Below are 26,116 nucleotides of genomic sequence, written 5' to 3'. Positions count from 1 at the left end.
AGGTAATCAAAGATATGATGGGTGGAGTAATGGTTTCCCAAAGGTATGTATGCTCTAAGTTTTGGAACCTGTGGTGTGGTAGCTAACACAAATCCCAAATTACCAAGTGGAATTTGCAGATGTTATTAAGGATAAGAACTTTCAGTTCAGGAAATTTTCCTGTATCCTTTGTAAGTGGAATCTAGAAACTAGGAAAAGCAAGGGAATGGATGCTGCCCTAGAGCTTCCAGAAAGAAACATGACAATCTATTTCCTTGATTTTAGCTAATGAGACTAGTTTCAGACTTTTGATATTCAGGCCTGTAAAATGAGTGATTGATGCTTTTCAAATTGATGGTAATTTCCCAGGCACTGGTGGCTCATACCTGTAATCCTAGCTACTCAGGAGGCTGAGATCTGAGGACTATAGTTCAAAGTCAGCCAAGGCAAAAAAAAAAAAATCCTAAGACTCTTATCTCCAATAAGCTACTCAGAAACAGCCAGAAGTGGTATTGTGGCTCAAGTGATAGAGCACTAGCCTTGAGAACAAAGAGGCTCAGGGACAGCACCCAGTCCCTGAATTCAAGCCTCAGGATGGAAAAAAAAAAGGAAAGGAAGGAAGGAAGGAAAGAAATGTACTCATTACCTGACTTATGTAACTGTAACCCCTCTATACACCTTTACAATAAGGATTAAAATGTTTTAAAATAGATACAATTTTTATTATGGTAATTTGATGTAGCAGCCACAGAAAACTTACACACTAAACCATGTTGGGTGATGAAGGCACCAAAGTGGCTAGCTATTCTTTCCTTATGAGACAATAATGAAATGTTATCAATGTATGTTGACATATGCCCTCAATCCTGCTTGACTTCATGCTCCAAGGAGATCTAATATATTTCAGTAATATCAAAGGGATGATTTTGTAGTTGCTATTGAATAAGTTCTATTTGTGAACTGCAGTCAATGAGGATAAACGAGTTATCAATTCAGTAGAGAGGCATATTTCTAAAAGGATATTATGGTTCTCTTCTCAGTCATGATTTAGAACAGCTTCAAAGGGCTTGTTGCTATGTTACCCTAGTGTGCAACCTACGAGTTAGGTCAGACTTGTTAGCAGCCTTTAAGGAGTTGAACTGAAATAGTATATCCTGAAGTATGCACGAATGCATAGAAATGTACTATGCCTTAAGAGAAGTACCAGTTCATTACTATGATATGTTATTTGTGTCATTTAACCTTAAGGTTTCCCATTGACTTCATCTTTATGTGACTAAATCTCACAAAAAACATACTTAGCCTGAAAAGGGGATGAAAGTGCAATATGGCATTAGTTTGCCTTATATCTTTTCATGTTCCATCAGTGGCAATAGGAGACTATGGGATGAGGAGTAGAAATGAAAGGAGTTAGTTACGAGACAGAAGGAAGGTAGGTTGAAAGGATAGAAGAATAGAAAGAAAGGCAGAGAGAGAAAAAGAAAAGTGCAGGATGGAGAAGATTCAAATTTGTAGATGACTTTCTAGTGCTAAAGAAATATCATTACAATATTTGATTTCTTTAATCCTCCTAGTAGCCATATGAATTAGTAAAAAATTGCTACCATTACCATTTTAGATAAACACATCTGTGGCTAAGAGCTGGTAGGATTCAAGCCAGGTCTTGCAAATCTAACGTTCTTTCCAAGATGATATTTAAGTTCTCTATGCTGTTCCTTATTACCTTGAGATCAACTTTTTAAGAAGGCGAGGGTCATTTTTCCAATCTGGGGTTACAGCTCTATTCAAAGGATGTTTCCATTACACTTTTCTACTCAGTCACACCAGGACCAGCCCCAGAACACTGTTGCTGACTTTAGTCTTCATAATATTTTTCCTTGTTTTCCATTTCTAATATCAAATGACCTTATCCTTCCTGCCATGAGGACACAAATTACCCCCCAACTGCTCCTCACATCTCCCATAACTTGTCAATGGCCAAATGGACAAACACCACTGCTGGGCCATCCTTACCCCACTGTGAAGGCTTTCTGTCCAGAATGTCAGGCCTTCAGTTGACCACATTTGGACCTAGAACCATATTCCTAAGTCCCTAACTAGCTCCTACCCCAACACACATATCCTCTCAAATGTCTCCTGGAACAGAATGATTTCCCTACTCCAGTTTTCTCACACAAGAGCCTCCTTCCTCCAAAGAGGCATTCAGCTTCAATCAAATGACAAGCAACTACTCTGCCAACAAGTTCATAGTCAATTTAACCAGAGTCTGGAAAAAATAAAAACTGGAAAATAGCCTGGATATGTCCAGGAGAAAGCAAGTATAGTAGTACAGTCAGAAGTGAGATGGCCAACCTTGGGTGAGGGGATGGGGGTGGGGTGGAGCATCCTTTTCTGAAGGATAGGCCACCATCAAAGCTGAGCAGAAATCTTCAGACCACTCAACTTCCTCCTTAATCAGATTAATGTGAAAGATGCTGACAAGCCCTTACAATTTGTTCTGGGCTTCACTATACTAAAAGGGCTTTCACGTCTATTATTTCATTAGTATCTCCATTTAGTTAATTAATTTCCATGGGTCAAATTCACTCAAAATCTGTTTCACCTAGTGAGTCAAGACTGGAGACCAGATTTTCTGTCTCTTAGGATAGAATTTTTACCCCATACCATAAGTATACAAAGGGAAGTATACAAAGTATACAAAGAACCAGGCAAATGTAGAATAGAACTATAAGTAGCATAATATTAATACATATCTTTAACTTTTTATATTAAACTCATGTAAAGCTATTTGCAGATCTTTTCCACTGAAATTGTGATACTATAAATTCCTGTCTAGATTAAAAAAATAAAAGTAGTATTATTTTACATTTCTCCCCTCTTCCTCCCCTCATGTTGAAGTCCTAATTCCCACTGGGTAGTATTAGGAGATGCAGCTTTGAATAGGTAAGTGGGTTCAGATGAGGTCACAAAGGTGAGGACCAATATCATCATAAGAAAAGTAGAAAGAGAAATCTCTCTGCCTACACTAAGCTAAGGCCACAGGGCCTTATCAGGAAGGCAATTTTCTACAAGCCAGGAAGCAAGAGTTTATCAGGGACCCAACTTGCTGGTTACCTTGGCCTTGCACTTGTCAGTCTCTAGGAATATTAAAAAGAAATGTCTTGTTGTTTAATTTTGTGTGGAAGCCTGAAAGACATGTTGAAATCACAGTAAATCCAGACTTTTCCCATGTATAGATTATAAATTTAGACCATGTCATTGTTTTAAAAATATGTATTTCACAATTTTAATTACTCCTGTGGAGCAGAGTTTCTCAACTCTGGCACCTTGTATCAGGTAATTAGTTGTTGCAAAGGGTGGTCCTGTGAATTACGGAAAATTTAGTAGCATTTCTGTCATCCATGCACCAAGTGCTTCTAACATCCCTCCCCACAGTCTTGACAAGCAAATACATGTCCAGATACTGCCAAATGCCTCCTGAGGGGAAAATGTCCCCTGTTGAGAATCCACTATACAGCTTAATGTGTTCCTGAAGTAATTACATTATCAGCATGTTTTAAAATTCATTTACATTGACTATAATTAAGAGATAGCAGGAATGGCATTGCAATTTCAACAACAAAGGCTTGAAATTTTATGTGCATTTGCAAGAAGAATGGCATTGAACTTACAAAAAGCAGGGGGAGAATGGATGAAAAGAGTTTTTTATGGAAATTGAAGGCTGTGGATCCCATCATACATACATTGCATTCTACATTTGTCAATAATCACTGAAGAATTTTAACATGTAGCTTACTTCTTTTTTTTTTTTTTTTTTTTTTTTTTTGCCAGTCCTGGGCTTGGACTCAGGGCCTGAGCACTGTCCCTGGCTTCTTTTTGCTTAAGGCTAGCACTCTGCCACTTGAGCCACAGCGCCACTTCTGGCCATTTTCTATATATGTGGTGCTGGGGAATTGAACCCAGGGCTTCATGTATATAGGCAAGCACTGTTGCTACTAGGCCATATTCCCAGCCCCTTCTTTTTCCTTTTTAAAGGTACGACTTTTTGTCTTCAAAAAAGTATGATTGCTAACCAAATATTTTAAAACTTCTCTATCCATGAAATACTTGCAAGAATATTCTCCTTTGGAAAAAAAAATTTCTGTTATAAAGGTGATGTACAAAGGGGTTACAGTTACATAAGCCAGGTAAAGAGTATATTTCTTTTTGAAGAATGGAATCCATTCTCTGGCTCTTTCCCAGCTTTTCCTTCCCATATCTACCTCAAGAATATTTTCTAAGAATAGCTATTTAACCCATTCGTGAGTAGCAAGATTGGGGTGCAGTATCTAATTATATCTTGGTGTCTATGCCCTACTTTTCAGGAGGAAGAATGGTCAAGATACTCAATGCAGTTTGTTCCATTGTATCTTCATGTTTCTACTCTGCATCTATGTGTTAGTACTCATTGTGAAGACCAGATACAAAGGTTTATGAACATGGGCTTTCTGTCTGGTCTAAGAAAACACTGTATCCACTGTGGAGTACTTTTAATGCTCTGTTACCTATATTTATGGGAACATAGCTTAAACCATGATATAAAAGTACAACCACCCCAGTTTACCCAGGACTTTCTTGGTTTTATCTATGAAAATTTCCACATCCCAAGAAATCATTGTGTCCTGGGGAAACCCGATAGTTGCTCACAGTATCCAAAGAATCAGAAGGTGAGGTGTTTGTTTTTTGGTTTGTTTTTTTTCAGAGTATTTGTTGAAGTTGAATTTTAAAAATATTTTCCAAGAGTTGGAAAGAGAAAGTCAAGAATAGTCTCTAAATCTACTTTTGTTTTCTTTTGAGAACTTTTTGTTTTTCACAGTCCTGTGGCTTCTGGCCCTTGGTTGGAGCTTCTTTTGCTCAAGGCTAGTGTTCTGTCACTTGAGCCACAATGCCACTTCTGGCTTTTTCTAAGTAGTATATTGGAGATAAAGGTCTCGCAGACTTTCCTGCATAGGTTGGCTTTGAACTGTGATTCTCAGATCTCAGCCTTCTGAGTAGCTAGGATTGCACACATGAGCCACAAGTGCCCAGTTTAAGTTTACATTTTTTTTTTATTTTTTATTTTTTGCCAGTCCTGGGCCTTGGACTCAGGGCCTGAGCACTGTCCCTGGTTTCTTTTTGCTCAAGGCTAGCACTCTGCCACTTGAGCCACAGTGCCACTTCTGGCCATTTTCTGTATATGTGGTGCTGAGGAATCAAACCCAGGGCTTCATGTGTAGGAGGCAAGCACTCTTGCCACTAGGCCATATTCCCAGCCCCTTAAGTTTACTTTTTCAGAAAAAAAAATCAGCTGGGTGCTGGTGGCTCACACCTGTAATTGGTTCAGAAACCACCCTGGGGCAGAAAAATCTGCAAGGCTCTTATCTCCAGGTAACTACTAAAAATCCAGAAGTAGAGCTCTTGCTCCACTAACCTTGACTAAAAAGTAAAGGGACAGTGCCCCTGGGCCGTGAGTTCAAGCCCTAAAGTGGAAGAGAGACAAAGACAGACAGACAGACTGACTGACAGGAGAGATCTGAGGATGGAGTTGGAATATCTTATTGAATACTGTACAATAAAATCATCCTTGTAATGAAGTAGCGTGTGCCATTTGGAACATGCAGGTAACTAGCCTGTGTAACTTGCAGGTATTTGCAGCTCTGGTTGTGAAGACAGGCATTCCAAGGGCAAGAGAACAGTCTGTCTCTGAGTACTGCATTTAAGCAAGGACACACTGCCAACTTGAAAGGAAATAAAGGCCACAGTTTGTCTGTGGGGGGATCTTGCAGTTATTCCCCTGCACATTTAATTCAAACAGGTAGTGAGATCTGAAACATGGAGATATCTACAAATTAGAGAATACTTGGTTTTGAAAAAGGAAAGAAAAGAAATACAGGCCACAGAGAAGCATCTCAAAGCAGAAACAACCGTTCTTTTGATGTTAATCACTGTGTGGCTATGAACATGTTTTGAAAGTCTAAGCTGGGAAGGAAATTTCTTGAGATCTTTTAGGAAATATGCATGCTATTAAAAATTTAAACCTAAAGATGATTGTTGTTAAGGGCCAATTTCACCTTCTGTAAAAGTGTATTTAAAATGTACAAATCAATGCTATTTAAATACCTCGCTTTTAGAATTGTTAGTTACGTATATTCCATCCAACTAGTATATTTGTGATGTCTGAAGGAAACGCGGTATTATTTGAACTTTTTCCTCCAAAATTATACCTTTTTAGAGTACTATGGTCTTACAATAAAAGGAACTAAAGAAGTGCCCACTGGAAAAGACAACTTATTTTTTTTAAGCAATTGAAAAATCTGTTTGGCTCATAAAATGGATTATGATCTATTTATTGTATGTTCATTTAGAGATGATACTTGAGTTTACTCATTATATGAAAAGAATTTCTGTGAACAATCCTTTTTTTTAGGTCTCCCAAACTAACTTCTAAACAAAAATCCCCACAGGAAATTTTAAACAATAACTTGATTCTGTAATGCTACTCTAAAAAACTTTTAAAAATTTGTCTAAAGGAATGTGCTTTAATTACCAGTCTCTAAGGTAGTTGGGCTTTTTTTTTTTCACCACTGTAATTGCTATGTTTCACATACCCATTACAGAAGATGTGAACAAAGTGAGTAAAATATTTATGCCCCCAAATTTTATTCTGAGTCATGTTTGAACCTCAAATAATATTTCCTTGATTTTTAAGGGATAATGGCATTTGCCAATATCTTGGGAATCATCAAAATAAAGTGTATCTTATTTAGCACTTCCCTTATAGGACCTCACTTCAAATGTAAAGGACTAATTTAAAAAAAAACAAATTTAAGCTAGAATGACAGTTCCTCTTAGTTATAGAACTGGAGGATACTCATATATGATCTATATATAACCTGTGTCATATTTTGGCTCCTACAGATTAATCCTGAAAGACTTTGAGGTCAGTGTGTCTTATGAAGTGTTCAAGTGTCACTAGTGTCTACATCTAGACATATGTCATGACCACATTGTATTGCTAATCTCTCAGACCCCAGTTGCATAGAAGATGATCAGAAATGCACAAAGAGTATTCAATGCCATACTATTGGTTTCAGTTAATTGTATGTCATTACATAAAAAGTGCCTACAGCCGATAGATTAGAAAGCAAAAATAGCTAACGTTGTTAAACATAGTACACACACACACACACACACACACACACACACACACACTAAGATGCCTTAAAAATGTGCATCTAGGTTAAAATATAATAATAAGGAAAGTGACCATAAGCCACCCAAATCCCGAGATGGTTTGTGATTTTAGTCAATTTCCTTAGTTTGCCACCAGCTCTTCAGTGTAGTCTCTTTTCCTGGTTAATGCTGTGTTTTTATGAATAAAACAACTATAACAGAAGGCTTCGTACTCACAGCGGAGACAAAGGGACCAAGACTATAAATTTAGGCTGACAGGTGACTGACTACCGCAGGACAAGCTGAAAAATCCCATCCAGTTCTTTTGTATATGTTTGACAGTGACTGGCTCTGAGATGAGAAATATGATTCTTTGTCCTCACTAACTTACACTGAAAAAAATAGCATCAGAAGCTTTCATACTGCATATACATTTACTTCAAAATCTAAATCATGTAAACTGTGTGTATGGGGTGGGGTAGGGGGGAGCTGATTCAAAGAGATGGCTGGTCAAAAAATATATGTAGGCAAATCAAATCTTCTGAAAACAGGATTTGTTATGGAAAGAGAATGCTAATGGGACACTATCCCAGACCTTTATGGTATTTTTGCTTTGTTTTGTTTTCTTGTTTTTCCAGGTAACTTCTATTTTGCCATTGGTTTCAAAAGAAATAAACTAAAACAAACACACAAACATATAATTGATTTTCTGCATGTTACATGATAAAATTGTTTTCTAAAATAATGTAAATCCAGCACAATAAACCTTTCTGTCTCAAGTTTATATCATTTTAGGCCCACAAGATTGTTTTAACATTTATTCCTTGGATAGAGACCAATAGTCTCAGGTACCTCCCCCCTACCAAAATTATCTAATTTAACTACTTAGCAAGGAGATGTGTTTCAATTTGGCTAGAGAATTAGTGTATTTGTGTCTACACAATAAAACCTTTTCATATATCAACATTACATTAATGTAACAAAATAAATAACAAAATTGCATCTTGCTACTTAATAAATGTTGTATTTTCAACTAGATTTAATATTTTATTTGTCCTAAAATGGATAATGATGACTTATAACACTATTGCTTTACATACATGAAAGTGACTTGTATTGATGATTTTCATTTTTAGCTCCTTGACATGTTATCTAAAATGATTTTTATTAAAAACGTATTTCTGTCTAAAGGTATTTAGCTTTTATGCTATGATTCTCCATTTATTATAATATTATTTCCATAGTATGATATTTTGTATTTCTATTTTAAAATTAATGTGTATATAGTTATATACATATGTATGTGTATACACATATATCTATACACACACACATATATAAACTTTGGGTAGAAGTAAACCAACTGGAAAATTCCTTTAGAGGTTCCTGGAACAAAATAAAAATCAAATCTTTAGAAGAAAACAAAACAGACATTACAAACCCATCTTCTGTTAAAATGTTGTGCACTTATTGTAACCACTTATTGAATTCAGAACCATTTATGACTTTGGAAGATCTGAGATTATGGAAGAGATAATACCTCACAAAAATCATGACAAGGGTGATGATTTAAAAAAATACTTCCTTATTATAAAAGTCATCTAAATTTACCTCTTGAAAAAAGACTTGAATATTAAAATTAGATTTACCTCTTAATAATCTGAATAAAGAAAAATTTGCAAACCTCTAATTTCCTCTCATCAAAGCATATTCTTTTCTTGGGTTGTCACAAATGTCAATCACAACAATGTAAATTATATTATTCTCTAGAAGGATTGACCTGAAGCTTGAAAGAGACTTTTTCATTGAATTCCTAAATTTTTATGCTTCAGGAATAGCTAAGAGACACTAAAAAAATGTATAGACAGTTGAGACAGTTCAAGCGCTATTATTGTCAAGCACAAAACAATATAATTTTGTACAAAACTTTGATTTTTTTATTTGCGAAATTAAAAATATGGTATTATATATATTTATATATAAACTTCTATTCCTCTATAAATATAGATGATTTTGTGATAGTGAACAGAATAAATGCATACCAAATTCAAAGACCAATGTCATTTTAGAGCATGACAGACATAATAAATTTAGGTCCTATGTACCGACCGGCATTTGAATAAACTCTTAAAGTTTAAAACTATACAATCAGAAGGACTGCTTTTCTCCTCTTCTTCACAGAGAACTAAAATAATATTCTGAAATGGCTTTAAAAGATTTACATTTGACACATTCCTGTAGATCGCAAAAGGAGCACACAAGATTGAACAATAGACCTGCATACATTTCTCTTTAGCATGCAGGCCCCTATTTGTTTCTTTCAGGACCTGACCCCATCAATGATCCCACCTCCTTTCACTCCTTTTCCCCTCCTGACATTTAACCAGGTTATAATGGGTGGTGAGGATGGGTCCTCCTTCACAATGTGTTGCTGAGTAATAATCGGAATATGTTGAGAGTGTACAACTTTTACATTTAAAATTTTCTTATATATGTCTAATTAACATTTGATTACAATAAGAAAATAGCACTTCGTGTTGAGGAAATTCATTACACTGAAATCTCCAAGTCTTCCTATTCTATATAGGTTCTGCTGTCCTATTAGGAAAAGCAAAGTTGCACTCTTTCACAAAGCTTTCCATTTTACAGAAGGGAAAAATCTAAACGCAGCTGCTTCTCTTAAAGGCAGGTTGCCAGACATCCATGTACCAACAGAACTGCCATTTTATACCCCCTTCTTCACTCTCCCAACCCACACAAAGCTTCATGCTCTTCCGAAATCTCTGTAACCACATCTTTCCATGACGCTGGCCAAACCCATGCAAGTTTGAGACACTGGGGAGTGAAATGAGCTCATTCAGCCAAAAAAAAAAAAACCTTTAAAAGTTTGGCAATGGTTATTCGACTCATCCTCTAACGAACTTAAGTGGAAGGAGGGAGGACCTAGGCCTTAGACACTAGTGTGAAGGGAGGCAGGGAGGCAGGGCAATGCCAGCGATAACTAGTTTGGTGGAAGGTTCCCCAAAACGCAGCTTCAGGAAGTCCAAGGGACAAGTCTTGGAACCAGGGAGGAACTAGAATGGGCAAGGACCCATCCACCTTTGGATCAGGATGCACTGTGGAGCTCGGTACCTAAAGTTCCCTTAAGGAAGGGAAGGGAGGGGTAGGAGATGGGGAGTGACCTGGGGGAGCCAGTTTGCACCCCTGCAGTGCTGAACTCCGCATAGGAGGGGGGTCCCCCAGCAGGCCATTCACCTACTGCAGCGAGGGGCATGCAAAGGTGCGCTCCACTTTACTTCCTCTGCAGTCCTCCAAAAAAGGCAAAGGAGAAAAGCTTCCAATGGTTAAACCGCCCCCCAACATTAAAACTTTAAAAAGGAAACAAACAAAAAACAAAAACACGTGACCGGTTGTCCTTAAATACAAATATACTTACAAAAATCTTACACAGGCTATTTACAATCATAAAAGCGTACAGTCCTGGTACCAGTAAGAGAGGTCAGTCCATACCCCTCTGGCAGTGGAGCCCTCATGTCTGTTTGCTCTAGGGATGGAAGTTTTTGCAGGAGTTGGCTGCTGGAAAGGGCCTGCGAAAGTGAGTGCCTAGTGAGAAACGCTCTAGCAGCTGGCTAGGCAGAGATTTCCTATGGGCCGGCTTTTGGGAGATGACTGGGCCAACCCGGCAAGCCAAGGGTTAGGATGGGGCCAAGTCCCGGGTTTCAGACCGTGGTCTCCCCTTGTTTGCTGTTGGTGAGCCTGGTGTAGAACTTCCTCCAAGAGTTAAGTGTCTTTCCCGACCAGATCCAGAAACCCGACGTGATGCCCACGATCAGAGTCATAAGGTACTTGATCATGAAGACTGTGAAGTCGGGGCTCATAGGGGGATGTGGCGGGGCACCTCCACCTCCCTGGAGGTGAGGGCAGGGGATGGCATAGCTCTTGCAGCTCTGGGCCACCCAGCTGCGTTCCCACTGGTCCCGGAAGGCCTGCTCATAAAAGTAGCAGGCAATGACGATGGTGGCCGGCACGGTGTAGAGCACACTGAAGACGCCGATGCGCACCATGAGTTTCTCCAGCTTCTCCGTCTTGGTGCCATCGTGCTTCATGATGGTGCGGATGCGGAAGAGTGACACGAAGCCGGCCAGCAGGAACGAGGTACCAATGAACAGGTACACGAAGAGGGGCGCCAGCACGAAGCCACGCAGCGCGTCCACGTTGTTGAGCCCCACAAAGCACACTCCGCTCAGCACGTCGCCGTCCACCTGGCCCAACGCCAGGATGGTGATCGTCTTGATGGCTGGCACTGCCCAGGCAGCCAGATGAAAATACTGCGAATTGGCCTCGATCGCCTCGTGGCCCCACTTCATGCCGGCCGCCAGGAACCAGGTGAGGGACAGGATCACCCACCAGATGGAGCTGGCCATGCTGAAGAAGTAGAGCATCATGAAGAGGATGGTGCAGCCCTCCTTCTTGGTGCCCTGCGCCACCGTGCGCGCCCCATCCTCGGCGAACTTGTCGTTGCACACCACGCGGTCCTCCAGGAGGAAGCCCGCGATGTAGGCCACGGCCACGGCCGTGTAGCAGCCAGACAGGAAGATGATGGGCCGTTCCGGGTAGCTGAAGCGCCGCATGTCCACGAGATAAGTGAGCACCGTGAAGAGAGTGGAGGCGCAGCACAGCACCGACCAGATGCCGATCCAGGTGCGCGAGAAGCGCAGTTCCTCGGGCCCGAAGTACATGAGCCCGTACACCTTGGTGGGCTCGCAGGGTGCTCCGCAGTCCTTCTCCCCAAGAAAGTGGTAGTTGAGGTAGGAGGGCACCTTGAGGGCGCGCGGGCAGGAGAACCTGCCGCGCTCCGCCGAGCCGGCGCCCCCCGGGTAGCCGCCGCGGTGACTTCCGCCGCCGCCGTACTGGGGGTTGCTGGTCCAGAACTCCGGCAGTAGCGACGGCGTCGGAGTCCCTTTATCTGAGGTGTTCTGACCCACGCACAGCTCTCCCGCGCCGTGCACGGGGAACTTCTCGCACTTGAGAGTGTCGGGCCACTGGAACCCGAACTTGTTCATGAGCGCCTCGCAGCCCTGGCGCGCGCGCTCGCACAGGGAGCGGCAGGGCGGCAGCGCCTGCTCCAGCACGGTGCACACCGGAGCGTACATGGAACACAGGAAGAACTTGAGCTCGGCCGAACACTGCACCTTCACCAGCGGGTAGAACTGGTGCACTTCGAGACCTGCGTCCTCCTGATTCGTGTGGCCCAGCAGGTTGGGCATGATGGTCTGGTTGTAGGCGATGTCCGTGCACAGCGGGATGGAGATGGGCTGACAGTAGCCGTGGTCCGGGATGGAGATACCCCGCTCGCCGTTGTACTGTTGCCCGCTCTGTTGCTGCTGCGGCGGCGGAGGCGGCGGCGGAGGCGGGGGTTGCTGCCCCGGCCCGGGCCCCTGGCCTGCAGCCTGCGCTCGGACCCCCAGCAGCAGCGGAGCCTCCAGAAGCCAAAACAGCAGCAGCAGCCGGCGCGCCAAGCGCCCGGGATCAGCTGGGCGGCGGCGGTGGCTCTCGGCGTCCCCGCTCCCCTTCAGGGTCGGCCCGGCTGGGAGCGCCCCGGCACAAAGTTCCCAGCTTGCGCCGCCACCGGCGGCCCGGGACTTCTTAGACGCCTCCTCCTCAGCCATACTTTCTCGGCTCCTTTCTTGGGGCCGCTCGGTTGGGGCTGGTCGTGGTGCGAGCGGCGACCGCACCTCCCGCGTCCGGGGAGATCGGATCCCCGCTGGGACCGTCCGTGGAAGCCCAGCCACTCTGGACCCGCTCCCCCGGCTTCTGCTCTGCGTCCCGCAGCCGCCGCCGCCGCCGCGGAAACTTGCGGTTCATGTAGCGCCGGCGGCGGGGAGAGCCCGGGTGGCTCCGGCGCGCCGGGGGTCGCGTCCCGCCTTCCCGGCCCTCTCCTCGCAGGCTCCTGACTGGCGGCGCCGCGCTAGTGGTCACGACCCGGCAGAGCGCGCAACTCCCCGCAGCCCAGCGGCCTCGGCTCCCCCCGGCTCCACCGCCTCCTCCTCCGCCGCCGCCGCCTGACCATTTGTGTCAATCCCTCAACTCGCTCGCTCTCCTCTCCCTCGCGCGCCCTCCGACCGGTTTCCAGGCGCCCCGCAGTCTGTCTTTCACCAGGAGGGAGGAGCCTTGAAACCGACACGAAACTGGAGGCTCAGGGACCGTCGCCCAATCGCCGCACGAGTTTCCTGGCGCAAAGGGAACCCGCTGCCTTGCTCTAGCAAAAGCCGGCTGCCGGCGGGAGGTGCTGGAGGCGGGAGGTGGAGAAGGCGGGAGGAGGAGGAAGAGGAGGAGGAAGTGCTGGTGGTGGTGGCCGAGGCACCACCCGGGCACAAAGAGTGGGTCTGCTGCCGAGCGGGACCGGCTGGGCTGCGTTTGTTTTTGCGAAAGAAAGGGTTTCGGCAAGTAAGAGAATGGTCCCAGATGCTGGTGGAGATAAAGAATAGGAGTCGGAGGCCCTCGGAGTCTCTCTCTCTCTCTCTCTCTCTCTCTCTCTCTCTCTCTCTCTCTCTCTCTCTCTCTCTCTCTCTTCTCTTCTCTTCTCTCTCTCTCTCCTTTCTTTCCCTCCTTCCTTTTTTCTTTCTCTCTCCTTTCTTTCTTTTCCCCTTCCTTTCTTTTTTCTTTCTCTCTCTTCCCTCCCTCCTTCTGTTCCTCCCCCCCTCCTTTCCTTCCATCCTTCCTCTTACATCTATTTTTATGTTTAGAACTGGTCTTAACCCAGGTTACAAGCAGCCAAACCCAACGCTGCGATCAGAACGCATGCCTCTGACTTCAGGAAGGCACAGTTTGCTCCGAGTTTGAACCTGTCGAGGTTTAGAGTCCAATAAATCGTGGACTCGACTCGCAATCTGTGCTTCGCGGGCTTTGGACGCGACATTTCCCCAAACAAGAAGTTCACCGGACTGCTGTCAAAACGAAGAAAAACAACAAGAAAGCACAAACACAAACTCTGATGGAACTTAAGAAGTAAAACCAGATGCGCCTTCTGCTACTATCATTCTTATAGTCAAACTCTTTTTCTTTCCTCTTTAATCAAGTCAGGAACAGAAGCAAAAGAAAAACGACCCATTACACTTTGGGAGAGGAAAAACTTGAACACAATGACCAAGACACTGGAGGGGGCCAGCGGGTGGGGGGAGGGGGAGTCCCCTATTTGATTGCCCAGGGGCGACACCATCCCAGGCAGCACACCCAAGGCCTTTGGGGAGTTATTAGGAGAGGTCCAGAACTCTGTTGGGAACTCCTGGGACCCATAGCTGAGCTGCAGCAGTACCTTCCAAGGTATGCAAGAGCTGAGATAAACAAACAGACAAAAAAAATTAACAAAACAAACAAACGCACAAAACGTAGAGTCTGAGAGCAAAAAGCAAACCACACATTCTCTACTGAATCTCAAAGCAATACTATCCATCTCAGCAGATGCGCATTCTTCTTGTTTTCCATGTAAGATTATTTTCAATAATGGTTTAACTACAACTGGCTTTTTATTAGTGAAGCACTATTGTAATAGTGATTCTACTAAGGATTTTTTGTGGGGACTTTTAATTAGATTCCATCTAAGGAGACTTTCCTTCTACTTTCTATCCTTTCTGTGTCTGTTCACTTGTTTAGCAGACACTTAAGGAGCACCTATTATGCTGTGTGCACAGTATTAGGTGGGAGGTGTGTCATAGAAGGAGGTGTGGTCTTAGAGGAGGGCAGAATACAGTGGAGAAGAAATATAAACCCCTAAGCTGAAAGGGCACCAGGAAAGCGATTAACTCAGTGTGTGTTAAGCTGGGGGTTGGACATAGATAGTGGGGTGGAGGGGATAGAAGAGGTGGGTGCAAAGTGCAAAAGAATTGCTGAGGGGAGTGTGCCTGGGGCATGATTGAGAAGACAGAATGACCTTAAGATAGTTCAATCCACACTAAAAAGTAAAAGCCAACTTTTGCGGACAATAGGGAGCTGTTGAAGGTCAATTTCCCTCCCAATGGAAGCAGGGTGGCTCCAGGATGATTGTGAAGGGCCAGTGGATGTGTGTGGAGTTGGAAGCTGTCTTGAGAAGTGGTCACAGTTCACCACTTAAGATGAGGAGCATACAGAGTTGGAGACCCTGAATTTGTCATCGTGTGTATTTGCATTTCTCAGAAAATGTGCCCTCCTATGCACTGTTGAAGCAAATGACTTTGTCTCAGATACATGTATTATTATTTGCAAATATTCCTAGAGGCAGTGAATTCATGAATATATATATATATAATTTAATCTCTCATACATAATTTAATCTCTCTCTGTCTGTCTCTCTCTGTCTCTGTCCCTGTCTCTGTCTGTCTGTCTGTCTTTCTCTCTCTCTCTCTCTCTCTCTCTCTCTCTCTCTCTCTCTCTGACAATATCCAGCCCGGCATCAATTCACAATTCTACAGTACTCCTGTGTCAGCTTCCCAAGTAGTACCATTTCAGGAACAGACCAGCACACCTGATAGTTTGAAAGTATCACTGATTCTCAGTACCTTTTGAGAAACAGCAACAGGTACTAAATGTATTAGTCTGTAGGTATTACACGTGATCTTGTGGTTGGGGGTGTGCATTAGCAGTCACTCATGACACATTTTGATATTGAAGTACAGCAGAAGCACTGGTGCTCTGTGAGGCCTTCTAAGCACTAGCATTCAGTAAATGCTTTCCCTAGCCCCATCCTGGCCTGGGCATTCCCAGGACTCTTTTTCTTCAGCCTTCTACTCTTAAACTCATACCCATATCCTGTGCTTAGGAGCATTACCAAGCCACCTCTTTTCCATCCCTCTCATAAAGACTTACCTCTCCTGTGTTTCACTTTCTCAGGGACATTCTACATGACCGGGCTGGATAAATATCTAATTTTACTCCAAGGCACGAGTTGCCAAGAAACCTCATATGAGTTAAGCTATCCACCATCTCTGTGTCTCTAAATCTTTTCTCTTCTTCCTGCAAAGGGATTCAGTGACTATGGCAGAGTCCAATGTTCTGTTTCTCAGAGTATGCAACATGCTCTTGCTTCAAAAGTTGTTCTATGCAATTCTTGAATTGTTTTCTCTTCTACCTGAGGATAAAGCTTAGTATAGAGGAGTCTCAGAAGTCAGGCCAGAGGGTTTGAAAAACAGGTAGGAGATAATAGGTAATAGAAATGTCATTTTTGTTAGAGGATGGAACTGGACAGAACCAAGGACATCATATAGGGATTAGTTTTCCCATTAGATCCAGAAGTGTTAAGGTCTGTGTCTCAGCTGGTACAGTCTTGTTTGACTTGAATTTCCTTGGATGCTTATTTTAACTATCTCTACATTTGTTTGAATAACTACAGTTCTTTTCTATTGTTCTCTTAAAGTTAGTTTTCAATAGAAGTTCTTTCTCAACAGATTGCACAAAAAAAATCCTGTAAAACTAAAAAAGACATCATTTTCTGAGTTCCTTAAATGCTAAAAAAATGTAAACTCAATTTCCTATGTATGGTACACCAGTAGAACATTTTATGTATGAAGCTTGTGCAGCACAGAAGAAACTATTAAATCAAAAGCAGTTCAGTCACAACTAACAACAGTCAACATTATGGAAGAAGTCTTTTGGGAAGGTAGGTGATGAAGGTTTTGGTTACTAAAATATTAAAAGTGAAATGTGAGCAGCAAAACCTTAGTTCAAAACACTATTTTCTCAGGATGGGGCAAAGCTTGAAATCCACATAATTTTTTTTTAACTAGGTATGAACTTGGTAATGAAAACTCCATTAGTTCATGCACATGCTATAGCAATATTTTGCTTGACATTAATGCTCGGTGGAATACAGTTTAAGAGATGCTAGGTTAGACCTAATATATTTTGAAATTGTTATAGGATTGGGTCATAGCATATATCATGTTTCATATGATTGGGTTCTCACTTCTGTATCCCTTTGGTTTGTCTGTGGGGAGCAGGCAGGTAACTTTATGCTATTATGCTTCGAGATCCTGCCTTTCTTCCTTGAATTCCCAGGGAAAGCATGCTGACGGGTCAAAATATTTTGTGATAGAGAAAAATCAGCCTCTACTAAACTGGGTAACATCACCTAGGAATCTACTATACTATTTTTCTAGAGAAACATTAAGTGTAACCCTGCCTAAACTTTTAGTATATATCTTTACTCCATATCTTCTTGAGTTCTCACTCAAGAGATGTCGGAATAAGCTTATTTGTTTCTCTTCTTTCATTCTTTCTAACTACATATTTTCTCTTAGGAGACAGCATTTCACTATTATTGTACAATTAGGCTTGGAACTCAAGATCCTCCTGCTTCAGCCCTCTGATTGCAATGCAAGGCTTTCAAGACTGTGCTACTGGAGCCAGCTGCATAAGCTAATTCTTACATACCAAAACATATGTCGTTTTTAATTCCAAAAATAAGTGACTTTTCTTTCTGCATTTTAAAAGTTCTTACACACAAACCTCAACATTGATGAAATAGTTTTTACATGTGTGCATGCCCTGAGACTATATTTATAATTCTCTTTGAAAAGTTCATTCTTTTAATGTGTGTGTGTAACAACCTTTGCAAACTGATTGTTGAATACTGAATTTTCTCTCTCATATATGAATGTTTAAAAAATATTGACCTAAAGGTAGAAAAGTGATCTAGAGAATGAGAAATGAAGGAGATAGTGGATAAAGGGTATCTGAATATGGTCACTATATGCTGTGTATGTATATTGACTTATTACAGCAAATTCCAATTGATTTGTGCACCAAATACATGTCAACCAAAATACAATGAGAGAGACGGTGAGTGTGAGTATCTTGACATTTATCTTGTGGGTACTAATAGCTGGTTCATGTTAAGACCTAAACTAACTTATCATTTGAAAGTCATTTCCAATTTGTTAGAGTATTCTAAATATGGTAAAATGTAAAGACTTCCTGTAGATGAGTGTATGAATCATAGATTCATGATACTCATAGATATGACAATAATTTTAAAATACAATTATGAAAGGAAAAAAATACCATCTTTGAGTTTTCATCACCAGTGTAGGATTTTCTTGCAATTCAAAGTTTAAACTATAATGGAAAGTTTTTCTGGCTATATTACTCTATTTCTCAAAAGAGACCATCTATAAAGAGCTATGTCATGATTGCCTTAATTAGTTCTTTTGGCATTGTGCAACTGGAAACAGTGTTTACTCTCCTGGAAAACTTCTGCAAAGCAAAAGTTTGTATTGGATTTAGAATGCAGTCCTTCTGTGAGGCCTTGGCAAAGAAACATAGATGAACCTTATAAATGAAAACTATGTGCCTTATGTGCTTTTAAAAATTCCTCTTTGGATAGCTGTGATGTGGGGAAATAAGTTCACTATCATTTTGGTGTAGAAAGAAAAGAAAACAAGTTAAACTTGAACTTCTGCAAGTGAGCATTTCTGCTCACCCTTCTTATTGACTTTATGTTTTTGTTGAGAGTGTATGAAATGAACAATTTTATACATCTTTTTCAGATCAAATCTGATCAAATTATTTTCATTTTCTTTATTTGTTTCTTATTTTGACCTGGGATCTTCTGGCTGAAGGTAAACAGGAAGTCAATCTAGTTTCCAAAGTGTTGGTACAATTTTTTAAACTGCAAATATGATCAAAAACATAGAACATGTACCTTGCCATTTTCAGATCAGATATGACAACATTTTTTGCCCTGTAAGGAAGAGCACTGAGCCATTCGTACTTTATTAGAGATGTAAAGATGAAGATACTGTAAGACATTTAAAAAGTGGGAAGGGTGGGGAAGAATGAAGAAGAAAAAGACAAAAGTATTTTGCTCCGATATTTACCATTCTGTCATAGTACCTGACTTTATCTCTACAGCTCTGAGACAGGCAGCAGCATGGTCTTCCTCATCTGGAATGCAGAAATGGAACTTTAAGCAGACTTGCCTGTCAGTGGGAGAATGAGGAATCAAATGTAGTTACCACATGCATTACAACAGCTGCATGCCAAGGGAAACAAATGCGTTCCAGACCTTTTGTAATCTAATTAAAGAAAGCTCATTAGGAAATACAAAGTCTTCCCAGAACCTAACTCTTAAGACCATCCTTTGAATCTTCTAGTTTAAAGGATATTGAACACCATAGGGCAATGTCAGAAGGCTATTTCTTATAGTAGCCATGAAACTAACAGACAAAAGGCTATAATGGTAAAGCAATCTTAGAGAAAATGTGTCTGTGGCAAATGAAGCAATAGACTCGAAGTATAGCCATCCTGTGATTGGAGTCAAACCAGGGAAGACCTTTATGGATTGTTTCCCAGTGCTGGATAAACGGCATTTGGGTTTTTCTTGTTTGTTTTGTTGTTGTTGTTTTTAATCATGATATGTTGGTCTTGCTTTGCTTTTCTCATTTAGAAAATTAAACTGATAGTCTCATGGATATTGGTCATCTTTCTGGCTTCAGTCTACTGTAATTCTGCTCATACAAGGAGATATGTGTGCTTGATTTAAAAGTCAGAATATTAATCTATGCAAGTGCATTTGTTAAAACTCTCAGCACATTGATTTTAGGAATCTCTGCTTTATTGATCTTCTATAAGAGAATGCATTGGAGTCCATTTAAACCAAAGGCTTTAGCTTTCAGCTTTCATTTCCCTTCAGTCTTTTCTAGCTCAGAAGAGAAATCTCTGTCTTCATGGGCTGGTGTGTTTTCCCTTGGAGCCTTTTGTCTGTGGAGGTCATGTGACATTCTGCTGAAGGCCTTTTACATTAACACAGAAGTTTTAACTTTGGAAGAAAATATACTTTGCATTCATTAGGAACTATGTATGTATTTTTGTATTTTTTAATCATGCACAGATATCAAGATTGGATATGATGATTTTGATATGATTAAAATGTCCCTTTTATCCTATCACTGTCTCAGCTCTTACTACTTCTGAAATGTTCCCCATTGCTGCATAACAAAGTGCCTCAAATTTGGTGGCCTAACACTATGCTCCTATTATTCTTGTGAGTGAGTTCTGGGATCAGGAATGTAAACAGGGCCAGTGGGAATGACTTGTGTGTATGCCACAAAGTAGGGAAACTCAGCTAAGAGATTCTAGAGACTATGGAAGTTGAGGGCTGCAACAATGGTGATACAAGATCCATTTCCCAAATGCTTTCCCCCTTGGCAGGATGGCTGGACCCGGAGGGGACTGTCAGTCAGACAGCTTACAAATGGCCTCTCCCCAGTATGGAAATCTCACCTGCTTCTTACATGGTGGCTCAGGGTTCCAGAGGTTAAGTGAGAGCTACCTGTTCTTCATGGTCTAAGCTTGAAAGGTGCATGGCACCCTGTCAAAGTATGACAGGGGTCAAAACAGACAATGCTCTAAGGAGATATATCTCTTCAATGGAAGCACTGGATATATGGAATGTATAAGCTTCCATGCTAAGAAATCTCAGCACACAATATTTAATTATCTTTCCTTATATTATGGTGAAAAGGATAGCTGTAGTCATATTATTTATTGCATGTTTACTGTGCAGTAGTTAATTCTCACGCCGATTTTTTTGAGAGGTGTCCTCTTGTGATCTCCATTTCCCAGAAGAAGAAAGTGAGGCTTAGACTAAGGAATTGATCAAGCACTATGGAACAGGAGAATGGAGTTTTGAGCTAAGACTGCTTTACTACAGCATAAAGGAGCTTAACCATGGGGCTACATTATTTTTCCTCAGTTAACTACACTAAAGCCTTTTAAGAACTGTTTAGAATTATAAAGCTATGGATTCTCACCAATATTAAAAATTGTCTCAGGTAAAATAGTTATGAAAACAGATTTGGTAGCTTTGGACTTAGACAACAATTGAGCAAAATGTCTCACCTCTACACAGACACCTGTACCCTGGCAGGCTATTTTTCTAACAAGACAGGGCAAGCTCCAACTGGCAGAACTGAAACCATCCCCAAGAAGAACCAGTGACTCATGAGGCCTGAGGCTTACTGTATTGTGACTATTGGGAAATCAGGTGTTTGTCCTTGGCTCTTAGCTGAGTATCATTCCCTAGCTCAGAACTGACTTTGTATCTAGAATTTTACTGTTCACGAGACATAATGCAACACAAAGTTACTTCATCTTCTAGGCTAATGAGAAAGCAGACCGCTAACGGCTCAGAAATACAGAGCTCAATTTCCCAAACTTAATTCACCTATCAGACCCCGTTATCTAGCAGGTTCATGTCCTACCAAAACTGTAAAATGACAAAAACACTTTGGGGTAAATTAAAATCCAGTGTCCTGTAGGGCCTCTCTGGTGAGTTACATTCAGGTAGAAGAGCAGGCCATGAAAGTGCTGAGGGGCTTTGGGAATGGGAGCAACCCCAGAAGTCTGTGCTTTTAGAACTCATCTGGGTACTGAAAGTTCAGCTCCTTGATGAGGATTGGAATAGACAGGAAGTATCATTCTCATTCACCCCCTAGAAGCTCTCATTGTTGTAAGCAGCTGTCACGGGCACTCTGTGTTCACATACCAGCCATGGAAGATTATTAGCATGGTTCCTACTGTACAACTTCTCTCATACCAGTCTATGGTGAGTCATACAGTCCTGCAGTGTCTGCTGCTTCCCAGAGCTTCTGCACTGCCCAAGTTTACAGAGACTTTTTTTCCTGGACTCTGGTAAGTAATCTCTTTCAACCAATCAGTATCCAAAGGCACACAGGATTTTTAAAGTTTAATCTGTGTACTGTCTGATAACATCAGATGTTTCCCAAAGGTTGAGATGAGTGACTAAGCAACTTCATACGGGATTTCATATCTGTTTCTCACTATTACAAAAAACCAAGACCACCATGGTCCTTTAATGCTCCCATCCCACCCAACTGAAGTCTCATTCTTCCCCAAGCACATCTATTTATTCAATTGACATTTATGAGCAATTACCACATGTTTGACATTGTGCTTGGTTCTCAAGATAATACCAAACTAGGAAGATACTTTCTCAATCATTACAGAGCTTTCATTCTAGGTGGAAAAACACTGGACACAGAACAAATGTTTATACATTCACTCACCCATGCATGTATGCATAAATTCATTCCAGTTGATATAAATTGTGTTGTCTTTGTTTGGAAGTTATAGATAACTTCGGATAGCTTTATCAAAGACAGGAATGCATGGGAAAGACATGGAAATGTCTAACAGGATCCAAGGAAGAAATAAACAATGGCAAGAAGCAAATCAGCTGTACCTCTTTGGCAAGAGTTTATGAATCTTCCATGTGATATGCTTCATTAATGTGACTTCATTATCAACACTACTGTGTCCTTCAGTTAATAAGGGAACTAGTGTGGCATCTGCCCTTGGACTAATTGAACTGAGTCAGGGATTGTCTTAGAGAATAATCATGGTCATGTGGGCTATGTCTGGGTTAAGACCCTAGAAAAGAGAAGCAGCCTTTACAAAATTGTTTATTCAACTGAAGGATTACTTGTCCCAAGAGCATGTGACTTAATCTGGGGAAGCAAGCAGGGTTGTAGTTGAGAAATATTTCTGTCACTACAAGGAAGAGGAGTTATCTATGTCAAAAGACTTAAGTGTGGGAAGGAGAAGAATGGAACATCATTATAACCAGAAATGGTGTTTGCAAGAATTCAGAGGAAAGAAAGAATGGCAATTATAAGAACTGATGAACAGGCTGGATTACAGTCAATACCATATTTTAACTCTGGTAGACTGTTAATGTTACTCAAATATTATCACCTCTCCCAGGAAGTGAGTGGGAGAATTCTAGTATCCAGTGAGGACACTTCAGAGCTTGTGGGCCAGGCATCTAGAGCTGGTTCATTTCTAGTGATAGTAATAAAGTCAGTTAACATTTCTCATTTATGGTTGTTGTTGTATTCTAGAAGTACTTATTTTCTTGCAGAAATATACTGGAATTTTTTTCCCCAAAGAAAGGCTGATTACAATTCATTTCACCTACTTTCCCTAGATTTCATGGGCATGCCATCTGATCTTTGTGTCTATAAAACAGGCTTGTATAAATTTGAACTGAATTTTAAGTACTTTTAAAGTAGTTCTTGAATTCTAACAGTTGATCACATTATTTTTTCATTAACCTAAGGCCAGAAATTGAGCTGCTTTGTTCTTTGGGAGAAACGGTAACTATTAGGAGTTGTATAAAATGAGATTCTGACCCAGATTTATTAACACTTTAAGGAATGATTATAATGTGATATTATGATAGCTGTGGTGATTTGAGCTAGCAAAAGGTGGAGGTTTGTAGTACACTACAGATAATCCCAAATTCCTTGTCATTCTTTCCAGCACGAGCCAGGGTTCATTTTCCCTCCCTGTGGACCTGGATTGGGCTTGAGGTTTGCATTGAGCAGAAGTAGGCTGAGGAGGCAGTAGTGCAGTGCTAGTTCTGGGCCTTCACAAGCCTTCACAAAGCAGGCAACTCCCATATCTGTGCTTCCGGAAGCAGGTGCATGCTGTCAAGCAATTCCAATAGGCATGATGACAGAACATAAAAAGCCTCAGATGTAGATCTTGTGAGTACCAGCGACATCCAACTCCCCAGCTGAGAGCAGCTTCTGAGGAACCTTAGCCACACCACCAGGAGTAGAATTACTCAGATCAGCCCAGTCAACCCACAAAATGGTAAGATATGATACAGTTCTCATTGTGTTCATTTCTTAAAGTTGTTCAACGTTCCCATGGTTTGTTGGCGCAATCATAAACACCCTTGGGTGTGGTTTCTTTTCTATTTCTTTAGGAGGACATTGATTTTGGGTTATTGTTGTTTCTTTTGTTTTTATTCTATTTTGAATTTTTTGTTTCATTAATACTTTTAAAAATTGTTTTATGTCATTGTCCTAATAATAGGATAATAATTATGGACATGAGCATAGGGAAGAACTATCTTGAGGGGCTCAGCAGGGATAGGGAAGGGGCAAAGAGTGAGCCTTGGAGTGTGAAAAGCTACAGGTACTAAAACAGCATAAGAAAACTCACTAAATACTGTTTGGAAGGGGAGGAGAAAAGGGATTAAGAGAGTATATTAGAGGAGTTAAACTATTTTTTTAAGTGTAAGGTATACATCTATGGAAATAAAACGAAACCAACTTGTATACATAATACTAATGTAAAAGGATGATTATAATGTTATCATTCTTATAGTACTGTTGAGAGGAATAAATGAATTAATATAATTAGAACAGTAATGGTACATAAGACAGAGCACAAAGAAATGATATACATTTGAGGTGATAGATACACAAATTAAGGGATCCAGTCATTAATATTGATACTTGTAAACACCACACTGTATCCCATAACTATGTATAAGTATATATGTCAATCAAAATATATACTAATAAAAATAAGAAAGGACAGTTATTTTACTAAGGGTTTATGCAAAAAAAAAAAAACCATAAAGCAAACACATTTTTTTCTCTTATCCCTTTCTCTTAGCTCTACTGACATAGGTAACTGCTTTGACTATTTCTTCAGTACTAACATATAAGCATGAGGGCTACAGGTGTCACAAACACTACAGCCTGCCTAGCAAGCAATTTTGAGTTCAAACACCAATAACGAGAAAAAAAACAACCAAAAGAGCCATATGAAGATATATATTGTTTGATCATGACTTTGATCAGAGCCATGACTTTACTAGGAAAGCATTCTAGCACTCCAGACGTGTCCCCAGCCTTCTTGCTTTAGTTTGATTTTAGATAAGGTCTTGTGCTTTTCCTTAGGCCATTCTTAGACCACAATCCTCCTACTTCCACTTCCTAAGTAGTTAGAAGTACAGATATGCAACACAATTAGGGTCTTGCTAACTTTTTGCCCAACTTACCTTCAAATTATGGTCCTGTGATCCTCCCATCTCTGCTTCTGGAGTAGCTGAGAGTTATAGACATGCACCATCACACCTGGTCCATGATGCTTCACTTTTAAAAGAACTGCATACTATTCTACAGCATGATGTATTCTAACAAATCTCCTGTTCATTGACATTTCTTTCTTTTTTTTTTTTTTTTTTTGGCCAGTCCTGGGCCTTGGACTCAGGGCCTGAGCACTGTCCCTGGCTTCTTCCTGCTCAAGGCTAGCACTCTGCCACTTGAGCCACAGCGCCGCTTCTGGCCGTTTTCTGTATATGTGGTGCTGGGGAATCGAACCTAGGGCCTCGTGTATCCGAGGCAGGCACTCTTGCCACTAGGCTATATCCCCAGCCCGACATTTATTTCTAATCACTTATTAATCATGGAGTGAATGACTAATACATTTCATGGTATTTATGTCAAATTGTACATGTACAAGCACATGAATATATTTTACCAAGAATATTGTGGAGTCAAAAGGTATACTTCATAACTGATACCAAATCATCTTCCATATAAGTTATATACTCATTAGCAGATTATACTGGCACTGGCAAAAGGTAAGGATGCTTATATTCCTGGTGAATCTGGATTGGATTGAGAGATGCAGAGAAGATTTGTAAAGAACATTTCTGGGTATGCCTCTGAGGGCATTTCCAGAGATGATTGGCATGTGGGACAGCAATTGAGCATACATACAGACACATGCTGAATTTGAGCTTAGTCTAAGACAGAGGCTGTGTAGGACAAAAGTGGAAGAAGGAGGTAGTCCACCAATGTACCACTCTTAATCTCTGTCTGCTTCCACAACCATATGCTTGTTCAATATTCCACCTCATAGGCCTATGCTAATGGAGCTAATCATCCATCGACTGAAATCTTTTCTCTACATTGTCTTTTCTCAGGTATTCTCCAATAATGACAAAAAAAATCCTACTAGCACAGACAATTGGTACTATGAAGTGGAATTGTTGCTGTGACTACCTGATCATATGGTTCAGCAGATATGGCAACTACTTTGTGGGAGGAGTTGTGCAAAGTTTGGAGAAAGAGGCTAGAGAAAGCCTAGA

General features: G+C 41.1%; 1 protein-coding gene across 1 annotated transcript; it reads right to left on the bottom strand.

Annotated features, from left to right (window-relative positions):
• Positions 1-9,042: 9,042 nt before the first annotated feature.
• Positions 9,043-13,393, bottom strand: Fzd1 (frizzled class receptor 1). The gene is made up of 2 exons (XM_048339988.1): positions 10,868-13,393; positions 9,043-10,833 (listed from the first exon to the last, which is right to left on the bottom strand). The coding sequence occupies exon 1, from the start codon at positions 12,837-12,839 to the stop codon at positions 10,890-10,892; it is 1,950 nt and encodes a 649-aa protein (XP_048195945.1). The 5' UTR covers positions 12,840-13,393; the 3' UTR covers positions 9,043-10,833; positions 10,868-10,889.
• Between the last annotated feature and the right edge of the window lie 12,723 nt (positions 13,394-26,116).

Source organism: Perognathus longimembris, chromosome 2, assembly GCF_023159225.1.
Source record: "Perognathus longimembris pacificus isolate PPM17 chromosome 2, ASM2315922v1, whole genome shotgun sequence".
Lineage (NCBI taxonomy): Eukaryota > Metazoa > Chordata > Mammalia > Rodentia > Heteromyidae > Perognathus > Perognathus longimembris.
Note: the sequence above shows the minus strand (reverse complement) of the source record. Positions and strands in the feature narration are given on the sequence as shown.